We start from the raw sequence: 16,901 nt of genomic DNA, 5'->3' as shown, positions 1-16,901 counted from the left end.
ATGGAGTACAATTAGATTTTTCAGCCTCCACTAATCTAAGTGCCTCTTGCTGTCATAAATGACCAGCAAGCCTTCAACTCGATTGGCCCTTTGATTTGCTAGGGGATTGACCTTCACTTGTGCTACTTGGGAAATAAATTAGCCCCAAATTCAATGCTGGCTGACTGGCCTCTTGAGTCCTCTTGAAATAAATTGATTTTGGCCGTGAAAATCCACGTTTGAAGCCTTCAAATTTGGGCACACTTCCCTAGGTGGTTGTCAAATTCTAATTTCTACTATATGTTAGGTTTACAGTAGAGGTTCACTAAAGTCTCCACCTCCAATGGCTAGATTGCTATAGCCTATAACACTTGGAGCAAACCTGGAAAATGACTGGAGTAAGAGAGAATGTTGTAGAGAGAAAATTCATAGATTTGTCGTGAGAATTTGGTGAAATTGAGTTGTTGACTCAGTTTTCCAGCCCCAAGTGGATTCATCAATAGTAAAGAGAGCATCAGAGGCTGTAATCTTCAGGAGAAAGTACATCAACCATGATGGTTAGCTTTCCTTGGCCTAGAATATGCAACTGTCTTCACCAAAATGGTCTTCAATGGCTGAAAAATGGCCCCAACAGTAGGTAGTAGCATGCCAACCTCTCTTTCCAACAGCTCCAAAATGCAAAAATGAGATTTCCTTCTCCCTTTAGCCCAAATTCAGCTTTCCTAAACTTGCATGGCAAGTTTTGTCAAGTGGTAGCCTTCTAAATTGAAAATCCAGTATTATCCAACAAATGAATTTTTAGAATATAAAATTTAAAGATTAATTTAATAATTATTTTTGTGTCGAGAAAAATGATCTAACCATCCAACAATTAAATTGGCTAGGCCAATTTATTACCCATGTGATCTTGAACATTTATTAGCCATAATGCCAATTCCCTAGTATCACCATTGATACTAATGGTTAATTAAATATTCCAGGCCAAGTTTAGACACCTGGTACCATCTAGTACATGTCAAGCATAACTTATTACAACTTTTGCCTTTAGCACCAATTGATATCTTAGGGTCTTGGGTCCCACATTGTGAAATAATTAACTTGCATCTCATATGTGCAGTCACATTCACACATTTGAGTAACTTTTAATCAAATGCTAAGTAAAGCAAGAAAATTTCACATCCTCATGACAAATATCCTTCAATCGTGATGGAGTCAATTCTCGAGGTAATTCATAGAAGAAAAGAAAGTTAAATCCTTGCAAGAATATCAAGCTTGTTTTGTTCACAACTCCTTGGTGTGAAGAAGAGGAAGATTCCTCAAGCTCCCACTTATACACCATTATAGAATGGTTGGCCTTGGAAACTACCTGTTTCGCTTGGAGATGAGAAATAATCACCACTCGCTAGGTTGGAGCCATCGAGGGTGCAAGATTGCCATAGAAAGTCTTCACCACGTGTTGAGTCCCATCCTGAATGTGGACTGAGTGTGAGTGATGATCCACCAAGCTCGTGTGATCATAGAGCCTTGATTGCCCTAAAATCATGTCAACTTTAAGGAGAGGAGAGACCTTCAAAGTATCTTGAACCTTATAATCTTCTGACTGGATTGCTACATCTTTCACTTGCTTATTCAAGTGGTATTTCTCAACTTTGGTCTTCCTCTTAGGCCAAAAATCTTGCTCCATGGGTTGTGCTACATTAGTGAGTACCGTGTGGAGATGATATTTCTCGACAAACTTGTCTTGGATCTAATTCTCGGATGCTCCATCATCCACCAAGGAAAATGCTAAGTGGCTTGCGAGCATCGCTTACACAAGCATAAGATCATTGTGACCATAGGAAGAAGAGTCCACATTTCCCAAGGGCACTATCTTTAGGATAGAAGCTATGATGGGTGAAGGTGCGGTTGCCTCCATGGTCTCGATCTCCCACCTTGGAAGTTTTGTCCTTTGAGTTAGGCTTCTTGGGGTGATGCTTAGCGGATGTGCCCCATTTGCTTGTGTGTGAAAAACTTGTTCTATTTTTTAGCTTCTTTTGCTCTTCTCAAGCAGTTGTCTTCTAGGAAGTATCTCTCCCATTACTTGTAGACCTGCCCTTCTCTTTGGCTCTAGTAGTACTAGAGTGGTTGGATTGACTCGTCTTCTTGCGCTTCTCTTGCTTCTCATAGGTAGTAGCCAACTCCATGGTCCACTCCAAAGAATCTGGTCGATGTGACTCCACATAAGCTAAAATGGTGGTATGCAAGCTGTCCACAAACTTGGAAATGATCTCATCCTCAATAAGGGAAAAGGGGTACCTCAATAAAAAATTGGTGAAGCAAGCAAAAAAAGTTTCCACATCCTCCTCTTGTTTCTGTTGAGAAACCACTTCTACAATTCACACACTTCATTTAGGGTTTTGCACTGACAACCCCAAAAAGGGTTGGTGTCCACATTTTGGCCACTTTTTAAGTGGGCGTCCACACAGTGGTGTGCCACCCTAGATAGCTTATGCCTATAAATAGGCAGTCACTTCATTCATTCTTCATTGAAATCTCTCTTCAACCATTATTCACCACCTTCTTCGGTCACCACCACTTTCCTTCTCTCCCCAGCCCCTTCCATTGCCCTCACACCCCTTTAAGGGAACATTGTGGTTTGTGGCTCATGGCTGCCGACACCAATCGTATTCTGTCTTAGGCGCCGTGTTCTAGTATCAAACTTTGCGTTTGGAGCATCTTTCACTTGGTGTCACCATCATGTGCTCGGCATCTGCACCCTTTTCCATCAAGCTTCACCTTCACTTGCGTTTTTCAATATGGAGATCTTCTCCTTGCCTAGTGTCATCATCTCCATGTTGGCATCAACATCCTAGCCTCTGGTGATAGTCTCCATCATTGAGCATTAGTGATTTTATCACTCGTCCATCATAGGGGCTGTTGGGACTTGCGTTTTTGTTGCGTGGCTCCTTCTCCATCACTTGACATCACTCATATATCACAGGGGTTGCTGGGACTTGTGTTTTTGTAGCTTGGCTTCTCTTCCATGACCTGGCGTCGCTCATCTATTACAGAGGTTGTTGGGACTTAGCGTTTTCACAACTTGGCTCATCTTCCATCATTTGGCGTCGCCATTATCCATCCGATGTTAGCATCTGGGCTGCTCTTCCCGCGTTTGATAGCTTCAACACTTAGGGATTTGTGTTTTGCCCAGGTCACTCCTCGGCATCAGAGAACTGCAGTTCGCTCCCTCGACAATTGATGCTCATCTTCCACATCTGTGACAATATCAGAGGACTGCAATTCGCTCCCTTGACAGTTGTTCTTCACCTTCCAGTGATTAATTTGATAGCCCACTACTTGGAGGACAGCGTTTTGCTCCCTTCATTGTGTAGATTTCCCACAAGTGTTGCCACCTGATTCAGACAGGATAGTGCAGTTATCTTCTAAGCTTTGGCTTCTCTATATCAACTTTTCTTCTCATAGAATGATTGAGTGCATCATCACCATGTTCTTCTTGTGTTTTTGAGTTTCTCTTCTCTCTCAGTGTTTGCTGTACACACTCTATGTTCCTCCCTGCAAACCCTACCATCTCTTTGCATTGTCACTTATTTTGACATGGTATTAGAGCATACCTGTTATTTTTGATAGTTTTTACTTAAGGACTGCCATTTCTTGCATTGCTGCAATTGTGCGTTTGAGGAAAGTGTCGAAGAATGATAGAATGCATCTTGGCCCAAGACCTCACTATATGCGATTTTAGGTATGACTCCCATCGAAGAGCTGCTCCATCTTGAAGACTTTTTTGAAAAATAGGAAGAATCTTAAATCCCTCCATTTGCCACATTGGGCAAGGGCACTATCTACCTCCTTCACCCAAGTGGTTTCTTCTTGCTTGCCATTAGACTTTTGAATGGTTAATTTTTTAGATATCGCCACCTATTCCTTCTTGTTGACAGAGATGCGAAGATCCATTGAGTGGTTAGGAAGAGTGTGAAGAAAACTACTAGGGTTTGCATTGAGGACACACGAGTGTACAACCAGGACAGAGATGCAAAGAGATAGACATAGACACAAAGGGCAAAACTCAAACCCTAAACACAAAACTCAAAACTCAAACACAGAAACTCAAACACAAACGGAAGAAGGGAGAGAGAGAACACAACTCTGAAGTGAATGAATGCTGTAAATGAATGTAAGAGTGTACAATGTGCTCAAGGGAAGAGCAATGTTAGAGTGTGACGTCCACCGGAGACGGATCCAAAATCTGTGACCACCAGTCGGAGTGTAGGAGTGCTGAATAGTGAATGGCAGCAGGCTGGTGACCAAAACGCAGCAGTTTGGAGGCTGGAAATTGGTAAGCGCAACAGTGTACCACCGATCGGAGGCTGGAAAGTGTGCATAGTCTGCTATAAACATCAGGCTGAAACAGTGTCTGATGTGGTTGGCGATAATTGGATGATCAGATCGCAGCAGATGATGATGTCGCTAGCAGTTGACGTCAGCATGGATGAAGGCGCCAGCAGTAGGAGCAAACACGGATGGAGTGGCAGTAGTCTTGAGGGCTGGAGAGCCATGTGGTAGGAGGCTGATGGCTGGAATCTACATGTGGAGTGAGAAACCTGTACAGACGGAATTAGGCTGAATGGGGGCAGCTTGTCTAATTATGGATGTGGAAGGGCGCCCCAAAAATGAGGGTTTCCACTGAACTCTCTCGAATTGCTCCTTGTTTTAGGGTTTCCATTGAACTCTCTCGAACCACTCCTCGTTTTAGGGTTTTACTCTAAAAGAGCATTTTTTAGTGTGTTTTGGGGCTGTTGAAGAGGCTAATCAGCAAGTAATGCATGTTTTAGCTCAACACCCCCTCTCAGGCCCAAAACTGAGCTGAAATGTTAGGCCAATCACTATGATGTTTATTTACCCCCAAGGCGTCCTACCCCAAAGTAGCCAGGGGATTGGACAAAGGGTGCATGTCGGTTGCCCAGTGGCCTACCAAGACTACAGAGGTGATGGTTATCTTACCAAGGGAATCCAAGTAGCCACCCCAGAGAGGACAAGGCATTGGACAAAGGGTGCACGTTGGCTGCCCATTGGCCTACCAAGCCCTCCAAAGGCGGATGGAATTACATGGAACTTTTTTTTTTTGGTAGAATAAGTGAGGTAAATTTTATGGGATGCGGCCGATTGAGTAGTAGTAACCCAGAAGACGGGAGTAGGGAGGGTACACCCAACGCATCACAAAACAGTACATGCTCATGCAGCAGGTGCCACTTGGACAGTGTCCCTCATGGGAAAATTGTTCACTTGCCCAAGCGCCCTAGTACAAAGATGATGAAATCATGCGATCCAAAGGTTAAGGTACAACAGGGGGGAGAAGCTGATATTGAAGACAAAGTGTTGAAGCTTGTAGAATATTAAGAAGGGTAGGAACCCCCTCTCAACCTGGATGTAGATACCGAAGAACGAAGAGGAACTTGATGTCAGTCTTTGTGTGGTGCCGAGAACCATAAGGAATGAAAGAAGACGAAGTGAATGAAGCACCCCGCTAGAAGAGCAGGGTATAAGTCACCGCTATGATAGCGTCGAGAGAGATGTTGCACGATCCACCTCGGGAGGGGAAACTGCCATACTGGAAGAAGAGCACGTACTCCTAAGATGATGAAACCGTGAAAGGAACGGTGTGCATCCCCATGTCTCTAGCCCAAGTAGGACCAAAGCAATGTGCAAGTTAGCCCTACACTGAAAGACAAAACCTTGCAAAAGAGATGAGAATCTACAAACACAGAGGTTAGTGGTGAGATTCTCCAAAGCAAAACATAACAGAAAGAAAATCTAACTCAAATAAATGCAATGAATGTGGATGTGTGAGTAAATGCAGCGGAAGACAAAATAATGGAAAAGCTAAGGACAATGAATCCTACGGGCCCGACTCTAAGAGTGCGAAAAATGAATGCTAGACTGACCTAGGTTATCCGAAAGGATCTAGAGACATGCTAGTCTAAGAAGGTGGCTACCATCGTGTACGTCCAGTAGTAGGGCTTTGCCAAGGGAATGCTTGACGAGGTGGGGAGGAAGGTGAGATAGATGCATGAAGTGCAACGGGATCGGAACCTGCAGACCAATTAGTCAATCCCTCATTGGTAGTGAAAGAGATGGGCTGCTGAGGCTGTACTCGAGCCACATGTCTAGCAACAACGGCAGGTGCTAAAGCAGGAGCGGAAGGCGTAGCCCCACTGGATTGTGCAGCTGCAGTGGTTTGTAGAGGCTTTTTAGGTGGAAGACCTTGGGCCTTGGAGCGACACTCCTCGTCCACATGGCGTGCTCTTTGGCAGTGTGTGCAAAACCGGTTTTTCTTAGGGAGTTGCTGCCAGATACGTCTAGATTCTTTGGTTCCATTTGAGGAAGAGGAGTCACCCTTTGATTGGCTTGCCTTTGCATCTTGCGAGTTTTTGCCATTGGTGGGTTTCCCTCCCGAAGAAGAGGTAACCAACCCTCTCTGCTCTGAATAAGGCTGTGATGAGGATTTCTTGTGGACTTGATTATGCAGCCTTGCATAACGCAAGAACTAGCTCTCAAACTCGTAGAATGTTGGCAATCGAGGTTGGGAGATGATGTGTTGAAGGAAATTGAAGTATTTTTCGGGCAACTTATTCAAGAAGAATGTAACCTGATCGTCATCTGACTTTGGAGAGCCAATACTGGCGAACTCGGCAAGTAATCGCCTATATTCAGCTAGCTTGACTTTCAGGTCATCCCCTTAATAGAGAACTCTTGAAGCTCAAAGTTGAGAATGATGCGTTGAGTACAATCACGAGCTGCATAGCGGTCAAGAAGGTAACTCGAGCGCTTTGACGCGAGCGGGAACTGTTGCAACTGAGAGTGAAACTCAGGAAGCAATCCCTGTATTAGCTCAACATTGGCTGTGGCATTGCGGGCTCTCCATCGACGGATGTAGTCAGGGTCAGCTAGTCGAGGGTCCGCCGGCATAGGCTCTAGACCAATGACGAGGTCCCAAAGACCCTGAGACACAAGCACTTGTTGGATGAAATTAGACGAAGTGGTGAATTTTGACCCGTTAAAACATGTCTTATTTATGAAGGCATTCTTGGCCGTTGCAATAGGAGTGGTAGTGCTCAGAGATGGATAATGTGAAAAAGTGTAGTGTGGGTAGGATGGGGGAGTGGAGTACACTTGGGAATGGGCCCCAGAGTGCCCACCAGGCATGCGGGTAGTGTGCAAGGTGGATCCATAGGTAGGGATGGGCAGCATGGGCATGGTAGCCACATGAGAAACCCAAGGAGGTGGGATGGGAACACAGGGAGCAGAAGATGGGAATCCGTACGTAGGTGTAACCCAAGGAGAGTGTGAAGATGCACCATAAGCGGAGGATGGAAACCTGCGTTTGAGTGGTCATCTGAGATATAAAGCTGGGGATAGTGAGGGGGATGCCCATCACAATTGACCCTGTTGAGCTAAAATATGCATTACTTGCTGATTAGCCTCTTAAACAGCCCCAAAACACACTAAAAAATGCTCTTTTAGAGTAAAAACCCTAAAATAGGGAGCAGTTCAAGAGAGTTCAATGGAAACCCTAAAACGGAGAGCGGTTCGAGAGAGTTCAGTGGAAACCCTAATTTTTGGGGCGCCCTTCCATATCTATAAGCAAACAGGCTGCCCCCATTCAGCCATCATTTCGTCTGTGCAGGTTTCTCACTCCACGTGCAGATTTCAGCCATCAACCTCCTCCCATGTGGCTGTCCAGTCCTCGAGACTGCTGCCACTCCATCCGTGTTTGCTCCTGCTGTTGGCGACATCATCATCTGTTGTGATCTGATCATCCAGTCATCGCCAGCCACACTAGACACTATTTTAGCCTGCTGTTTACAGCAAACTGTGCATAGTTTCCAGCCTCTGATTGGTGATACAGTGCTGCGTTTACCAGTTTCCAGCCTCTAGACTGTTGCGTTTTGGTGACCAACCTGCTGCCATTCACTATTAAGCACTCCTACACTCCGATTGGTGGTCACAGACTTAGGATTCGTCTCCGCTGGACGTCACACTCCGACATTGCTCTGTCCTTGAGGACACTGTACACTCTTACATTCATTTACAACATTCATTCACTTCAAAGTTGTGTTCTCTCTCTTCCTTCTTCTGTTTGTGTTTGAGTTTCAGTGTTTGAGTTTTGACTCTTGAGTTTTGCGTTTAGGGTTTGAGTTTTTGAGTTTTGCATTTAGGGTTTGAGTTTTGAGTTGTGTTTAGGGTTTGAGTTTTGCGCTCTATGTCTCACCATTGGTGACAATTCTACAGTTCCTGTTCGAGGCGTGGGGACTCTACCTATGTTTTCTGATAGGCGGTCTTCTTCCGCCAAAGTTCTCTACGTACCTGATTTGGGCTTTAACCTATTGTCTGTGCATGGTCTTACTCAGCTAGGTACCCGAGTCATTTTTACACAGGATGCAGTCACAGTGGAGGATACTTCTACAGGTGATGCTCTTTGGACGGGTACGCAGGAGGGTGGGCTTTATAAGCTCACAGCCTTGGCTGCGAGGACTTCCCATGAGCTTGGGCTGCTTTGGCATGCTCGGTATGGTCATTTGAACCTCGATTCTATTCGGCAGGCTTCTCAGAGGAAGATGGTGGAGGGACTTCCAGATTTCCCTCCTCTTCACACTTTGTGCCCTAGCTGCTTGAGGGGCAAGCAGCATAGGCAGCCTCACCCTCAGGTTGCCTCTAGGAGGGCTACTTCTCCACTTGAGTTGGTTCACACCGACCTTTGCGGACCTATGGGCACGGCCTCCCTTGGGAAGGCCAAGTATTTGATGTTGATTGTGGACGACTTCAGTCGTTATGTGTGGCCTTATTTCTTGGAGTACAAGAGCGAGGCGTACTCCCGTTTCTGCGAGTTGCAGGTGTTTGTGGAGACCCAAACAACTTCCAAAGTTCATGGCGTTCGAGCTGATCACGGTGGCGAGTTCACTTCTCACCTTTTCTCTCAGTTTTGCAGGGATCATGGCATTCGGGTGGAGTATTCCCATCCGAACACACCATTCGAGAATGGTGTGGTGGAGCGTGCGAATCGGACCATGGTGGAGATGGCCCGATCTATGCTGGAGCATAGGAGTCTTCCTCATTTCCTTTGGGGTGAGGCGGTGGCTACAGCGGTGCATATTCGCAACCGTTCTCCGACTTCGGCTTTACAGGACATGACTCCTTATGAGGCTTTCTTTGGGAAGAAGCCTTCTGTGTCCCACTTTCGCATCTTTAGGTGCGATGCTTTTGTCCATGTGGACAAGAAGAAGAGGAAGACGAAGCTCGACTCTAAGTCGAGAAAGCTTATCTTTGTGGGCTATAGCACGACCACGAAGGGATATCGGCTCTACGACCCGACGACACGGAAGATTGAGGTGAGCCGGCCTCCGAGGATCCGATTGATGGTTCTATTACAGGTGCTTCTTCGACATCGCTGGACTCCCCCCCACCTTCTCTACCTTCTCTTCCTTCCAGGATACCCCTTAGCACCCCTCCCATTCCTCCTTCTACTAAGGCTTCCCCTCTCCCTTTGGCGGATGTGACTCCTTCTTCTACGAGTTCTTCCACCCCTTCAGACTCCCCTCAGGAGTCTTCTCGGGATACACAGCCTTCTTCAGGTGAGGAGGATCTACCTTCACTTGGTGAGGGGGAGTCCCTCTCCGACACGGGTGCTTTGCAGGTTTCGGAGACTACTCGGTCTCCCTCGTAGCAGGAGGAGTCTCTTAGGATTCCCTTATGGTATCGCCGGCTCATGCAGGATTCAGGTGTTACTCACTTTCCTGCTTCTTCTACAGGTCCATGCAGATCAGCCCGCTTACAGGCCCAGCGGGATAGTTCACTATGTGTGAACTATCTCTTATGTCTCAGATTCTTCAGGATTCCGAGCCTTCCATTGTGGAGGAGGCTCTTGCACAGGATATTTGGAGACAAGCTATGCAGGCCGAGCTCGATTCCATCAAGCGAAACCATACTTGGGAGCTTGTACCGCGTCCCAAGAAACGGAAGGTGATAGGTGTGAAATGGGTCTTTAAGACCAAGTATCTTGCAGATGGCTCCTTGGACAAGCATAAGGCTAGGCTTGTTGCCAAGGGTTTTGCACAGCGAGCAGGATTGGACTACTTCGAGACTTTTGCTCCTTTAGCTCGGATGTCTACCATTCGAGTTATTTTGGCTCTTGCAGCTCACCACTGCTGGCTTGTTTATCAGATGGATGTCAAGTCAGCCTTTCTGAATGGCGTCCTTGAGGAGGAGATTTATGTTTCACAGCCTCCTAGATTTCTTGTGCAGGGGAAGGATGATCATGTCTACAGGCTGCGGAAGGCCCTTTATGGCTTGAAGCAGGCTCCTCGTGCTTGGTACGAGAGGATTGACCGCTTCTTTCTACAGAGTGGCTTTCAACGCTCCGATCATGATCCCAACCTCTACTTGCGGGTTGTGGGTTCTCTTGGTGTTTTCCTTATTTTGTATGTCGATGATCTTATCATTACAGGGAGCGACACTCAGCAGGTGGAGCATACTCGGTCCATTCTTCAGCAGGAGTTTGACATGACGGATCTAGGGATCCTTCACTTCTTTCTAGGACTGGAGATCTATCAGATGGCACAGGGCATCTTTATCTCGCAGCACAGGTACATCTCCGAGCTTCTTTCGGAGTTTGGTATGGTCGTGTGTTGGCCTATTTCTTGCCCCATGGACCCTGAGTCCAAGCTTTTGGCAGATGGAGTCCCCCTTACAGATGCCACTCGTTGCAGGTGTCTTGTAGGCTCTCTCATCTGGCTGATTCGCACTCGACCGGATATCTTTTTTGTGGTGGCTTTGTTGTCTTCTTTTATGAGGACTCCTACACAGGATCACTAGAAGGCAGCTTTGCGTGTTCTTCGGTATTTACAGGGGACTCGATCCTACGGGATCATGTATGGAGATGGGATCACTCTTTCTGGGTGGAGTGATTCTAATTGGGCAGGTGATGTGGATTCGAGACGATCCACTACAGGTTATGCTTTCACCCTTGGATCCGGTGCTGTCTCTTAGAGCAGCAAGAAGCAGCCTACTGTGGCACTTTCTTCTACAGAGGCTGAGTATCGGGCCCTATGTTCGACCGCTATGGAGGTAGTTTGGCTCCGTCGCTTGCTGGCAGAGATTGGCTTTTCCCAGACAGAACCTACTGAGCTGCGCGTGGACAATCAGAGTGCCCTTGCTCTGGCGAAGAACCCGGTGTTTCATGCTTGCACGAAGCACATTGAGGTTCAGTATCACTATGTTCGAGAGCGGATCGTGGATTCGGAGCTGGTGATGGCCTATTGTCCCACGGCGGCCAATGCGGCTGATCTCTTCACGAAGCCTTTGCCTCAGGCTTCTTTGCTTCATCACATGCAGTTATTAGGTCTTTAGACCCTCCCAAGATCTGAGAGGGGGTGTTAGCCTGCTCTATTTTCATTCTCAGTCTGTCATCTCCTGGTTGTGAGCTCCTGTCAGAGTCTGGCAGGAGACAGAGGAGCTCTGTCAGTTTTGTGTCTGCTGATTTTGTCTGCATTCCCTTCTCGGGTGTCACTCAGCCCAAAATGGGCCTTTTTGTGTGCAGTCGGCCCATATTTGGGCAGGTCGGCCAGTTTTTCTGGCTTGGGGCTATTTATAGCAGCCCCCTCCCCCCCCCCCCCCTCCCCCCCCCCCTCAAGTCATTCTCTCACACTCTTCTGTAGATTCAGCACACTCTTCCTCCTCTCCCACTCCGGCATTGGTGCTGCCATTGCTTCTAGGCTGTTCTGGTGCCCTCACTGATGCTCCGGGCTGCGTGCAGGGACTGATCAGTCCACTTTGGTGTATTCAGCATTTCATTTCAGTTAGTGCAGATTTTCTTCTTTCATTTCCTGCTTCCTCTCTCTCCTCCTCTGTGTTCGTGTTCTTTCGTTGCGCACTCTCACAGTGATTAAGGTGTGATATAGAAGAGGGTGGGATGGGAGGGAAGTGAGAAGTGTGTGTGAGATGCTCAAATGAAACAGAAGTTGTAGATGTATCTGAATTCCGTTTGCTTTATGAGCCCCCACTATTGAAGTTCACATACGCAAAGCCATCCGGATCCTGTACCTCAAAAAAAGAAATAGGCGAGGGTTTTGATTCATGCAACACAAAATAATTGTACAAACCTGACATTGGACCTAGCTGAGATGATGAAGATGGATTGCTAGGCATTCCGAATGCCGTATGTCCTCCATGATCGGAGAAGTGACCAGCCTCACCAACCGGTCCGGATGTAGTAGCAAGACTGGTAGGAGGGATGTAAACATTCCGGTACTTGTTGCGATAGTACTCCTCAAAGTCCTCCTCTGTCATGTTAGTGAAATTTGAAGGTGGAGTGCCGTCCTCCTCACCGAGTCCATAATACCGTCTCAGGGCCTCCAATGATGGAGAAGCGTGATAGGACATCACAGGAACTGGAGAAGAAGGTGTGTGGGACATTGTGATTTGGTTACGAGTCGTATTGTGTGCCTCGCACAAAGACTAGCTCTCCACAATAATCGCAAGATGCTCTTTACAAGAGCACTAGCTTTGATATCATGTGAAGAAAACTGCTAGGGTTTGCACCGAGGACACACATAGTGTACGACCACGACAGAAATACAAAGAGACAGACACATACACAGAGGGAAAAACTCAAACCCTAAACGCAAAACTCAAAACTCAAATACAGAAACTCAAACACAAATAGAAGAAGGGAGAGAGAGAACACAACTTTGAAGTGAATGAATGCTGTAAATGAATGTAAGAGTGTACAGTGTGCTCAAGGGCAGAGCAATGTCGGAGTGTGACATCCACCGGAGACGGATTCTGAGTCTGTGACCACCAGTCGAAGTGTAGGAGTGCTGAATAGTGAATGGCAGGAGGCTGATCATCAAAACATAGTAGTCTAGAGGCTGGAAATTGGTAAACGCAGCAGTGTACCATTGATCAGAGGCTGGAAACTGTGCACAGTCTGTTGTAAACAACAGACTAAAACAATGTTTGATGTGGCTGATTGGCGATAATTGGATGATCAGATTGCAATAGATGATGATGTCGCCAGCAGCTGACGTCAACATGGATGAAGGCATCAGCAGCAAGAGCAAACACAGATGGAGTGGCAGCAGTCTCGAGGGCTGGACAGCCACGTGGGAGGAGGCTGATGGCTGAAATCTGCACGTGGAGTGAGAAACTTGCAAAGCCGGAATGATGGCTGAATGGGGGCAGCCTGTCTATTTATAGATGTGGAAGGGTCCCCAAAAATTAGGGTTTCCATTGAACTCTCTTGAACCGCTTCCTGTTTTAGGATTTCACTCTTAGAGAGAGCATTTTTAGTGTGTTTTTGGGCTGTTTAAGAGGCTAATCAGCAAGTAATGCATGATTTAGCTCAACAGAGAGATGTCAAAGATGGTTGGAAACACTCAAGATGGTCCAAGGCACTTGGTGGAGAAGGATTAGAAGCATCGGAAACATGAGTAAGAGTAGGTGAGCTCCCCCACTTATAGCGTGCTCTTATCCTCCATGTAAACGTGGTAGTGGGGACACCGGAACTGTGCTAGGTCTCTCATTGCTAGATGGTGAAGAGTTACGGTGTGAGCCGATTGCACTAAACTCTTTGTCCACTGAATTTGGGACCACCAACTGCTCGAATTGCTTCAACCTATGCTGCATACATTCCCCCATGTCGACGACCTCCCTTGAAAGTTGGGAGACCATCAAATGAGAGGAAGCCATCAAACTTTGGAGAATATTGAGCTCTTGGCAAAGTGAGACCATCAAGCATGTTGCAACTTGCCTCTATCGCTACTTGTGCTACCTCCACTTGCATTGCGAGATTTGCGTACAAAGTGTCTTCATATAATGCATTTGTGATCAGGGAAAAAAATCCTTGTAACCTATTATAGAGAAAAGCAAAAAAAAATTAACTTCGTTGATCCAATTGCGCCTCGCTCGTCTTGAGAGTTGGCTCTGATACCAACAAGAAGACTCGCAATTCTAATGCACAATTCAATAGAAGAAAATAGAACCCAAGAAAATTTGAAGAGATCCTCAAATCTTTATTACTGCAGTAAAACAAGGATTTGTTCAATTATCAGTTCCATGAGCCCATGCTCTGTCTAAAACTTTGATTCCACGAAGTTGCCTAGCTGTTCTATCCTCCAAGACATCTCTTCACTCCATCTTGATTCCCTTCGATTAGTCTTCACCTTGATCAAGCCATAGACACTCTAGCTCACCTGAATTTGGCGTGCGCTCCAGCTTGCAGGTAGACTTGCTTGCTGCTCCTCGCAGCTTGGCATGAATAGGAGAAGAAGAAGATGATGTGATAGCTATACACCATTAGGATGATTGCCACAATGGCTTCCTCAAGTTGCCATCAGCCTGTTTTATGCATGACTTGAATTCATGCAGCTGACACCCAATTTTCAGTTGACCTGTTTTTTTCCCAGGGTTTTTGTTTTTGTTTTTTTGGGGGGTTGCTCATCACATTTCCATCATTTCAAACACCCGACCTTACGAGTTTAATTAATATACCACGTCATCAAATGTTAAATGCCTTTTGCACACAAACAAAATGTCGAATTGCTGCCCACAACCCACAGGGCACAATCATGCTGTCCACAACCTGCACATCATGACCTGCCATCACCTTTGTCTTCCATGTGCATCTGCATCTTGCCTTTCATGCAATCCTCTTGCGTAACTCTAGAATGTTCATTGGCCATTTTCAGAGATTGCTTCTCCTCTTCATGCTTTGCAAAAGAAGGGGGTGCCTTTCAGATGGGCTGAAAAGGAGATTGCAGCTTTCAACTAATTGAAGGACAATGTACTTTGAATCTGGTTTTGATTTTGCTTGATCTTTTAAAACTTTTATGGTACAGGGTGATGCATATGGGAATAGCATTGGTGCAAATTTCCTATACGATGGCCTTGTTGTGGCCTATGAGAGTTGAGTTCTGTAGGCTGCTGAAAAATATTTTTAGGTTTATGACAGAGTTGTTAGCTGTCATTCATCCTGTTTCTATGTGGAAGCACTAGTTGCTAGGTGCTTACTGCTGATTTTCTTGTTCAAATTAACCATCAGACTTTCTGATATTTCTTCACTCAAACGAGGCTATTTGAGAAGCATATGACATGGGCCAACTTCTTGTTCATGTTCACTTCCAGATTGTTCTTGTGGATGGAAAAAAGAATGTTGTGGCTGATGCTCTGTCTAGGAAACTACAAGTTTCAGTTTTGTCTAGGGCTTATCATCAGGAATTGGAAGAGATGAGGATACATCACATGCAGGATGAAGATTGTGGAAAGATTTATGCTCATTAGATTGATGGTCAACATCATGAGCATTATACTCTTAGGGATGGCTACCTTATGATGCATGGTCACCTATGTCCAACAAAACAGTTGAGGTCCAAAGTGATAATTGCAAGTCATGCTCCACCATATGGGCGGCAACGAGGTATTGATGCAATGGTGAAAGCAATAGAGTCTTTCTTTTACTGGTTCGCACTAAACACACAAGTTTATGTCAATCTATCTAATATCCATCCTTACAGCTGTTGTCGGTAACTTACCTTGCCTAACAGTTATGATATTTTAATAAGAAGTGTTTGCTTTGCTCTCATTTGTTGGAATAATTCAATGCAACAGAAAATTGCTTTGAAACTATCTTTACTTGATGTTTTTTTGGCTGCAGTTTGTTGAAGCGGTTCTTGTGATCAAAGCAAGTGTGCAGGTACTACAACAATTTGAGGAAACTGGAAGACTTGATATATTATATGCATTATACTTTAAAGATATGTATATCAAAGAAATTGAAGGTGCTAGCTGAATTTCCATTTAATGTATGGTCCTAAACTGTTAATTTTGCACATCTTGATTATGCCATTTGATTCTCTCTAGCATGAAATGTGAATTACGAGGCTGGATATTAGCTTCCAATTATGGTCTTGCACTATAGCCCACCAGATTGGTTGTTCATGTAGCCATTTTACATATAATGTACTTGATTGGTATTTAGAAGGCCTTTTTCGTACTTTTTTATATTTACCTCAGGGGTATTTTCCCCGAGATGTTGTCATTACGATTTTCTTTTCCCCAGAAAAAAGGTGGTTTTTTGCAAATCCAAGTATCTATTGGTGAAGGTTGAGAATGGATTTCTTTGAATATATTGTTCAAGGATCTTGTCCTCTTGCTATACATGAAATGGTGCAGTTCATTGTATGCTCCTAGCATCCTGCACTTGATTTTCTCAACAACATAAATCCATTTATTCAGGTTGTTTTACACATATCTCTTACATGTACAACAGCAGAGAACATTGTTTCAGTAAGTAGTCGGCAAGTTTACTTTGTGACTCTTAAGCAGATGCGTGACTTAAGTAGATATTGAGGATGACAAAATGTAAAGGGAAGTGTCAAGTTTATTTTCCTTTTTCACCTCAAGCCTTGCTCTTAACAACCCTGGTCTTTACTATTTGTTTGAGAATCAAACATGTTTCACATGGCACGGTAAAAAGTGAGGAATATGGAACATATATCAAGTTGGTACAAGCTAGATTTTTTTTTCAGCACAGAGCAGCCCTCCAGTTCAAAATTCATTGGCACAAGTATTGGAGATTCAGACAGCCTGCAAATCAGGCAAGTGCTCAGTCCCGATGGATAGATGTGACGGAGCCCAATCAAACATCAAGAGGGCCTTGCCCAATGCATTGGGCTATAAAGGGACCAAAATACATAGGCATAGGGACTGAGTGGGTATTTTTGTTTGTTTAGTCATCACATTCCATAAAAGGAATTGTCATTTAGCAAGTGAGGCATAATTCGGGTGGGAAGCAATGAATCTCTGAATTGATGGATGGAATCACTAGTTTGAAGTAGCTATTTTCCAACTTGGATTCCAAAAGTGACCTACAA

At 45.3% G+C, this 16,901-nt stretch overlaps 1 protein-coding gene across 5 annotated transcripts in view; it reads left to right on the top strand.

The window, feature by feature from the left end:
* The window catches only part of LOC148031576 (RWD domain-containing protein), a 90,296-nt gene that overhangs the window by 18,476 nt on the left and 54,919 nt on the right, over positions 1-16,901 (top strand). For all 5 annotated transcript variants that reach the window (XM_087685136.1, XM_087685138.1, XM_087685137.1 and 2 more), the window contains one exon: positions 15,683-15,721. In XM_087685136.1, coding sequence (XP_087541262.1) covers positions 15,683-15,721 — 39 coding nt within the window. The remainder of the gene's footprint in view (positions 1-15,682; positions 15,722-16,901) is intronic.

This window comes from Lygodium microphyllum, chromosome 9 (genome assembly GCF_053477565.2).
Source record: "Lygodium microphyllum isolate KBCC chromosome 9, Lygodium_microphyllum_v1.1.10, whole genome shotgun sequence".
NCBI lineage: Eukaryota > Viridiplantae > Streptophyta > Polypodiopsida > Schizaeales > Lygodiaceae > Lygodium > Lygodium microphyllum.
Note: the sequence above shows the minus strand (reverse complement) of the source record. Positions and strands in the feature narration are given on the sequence as shown.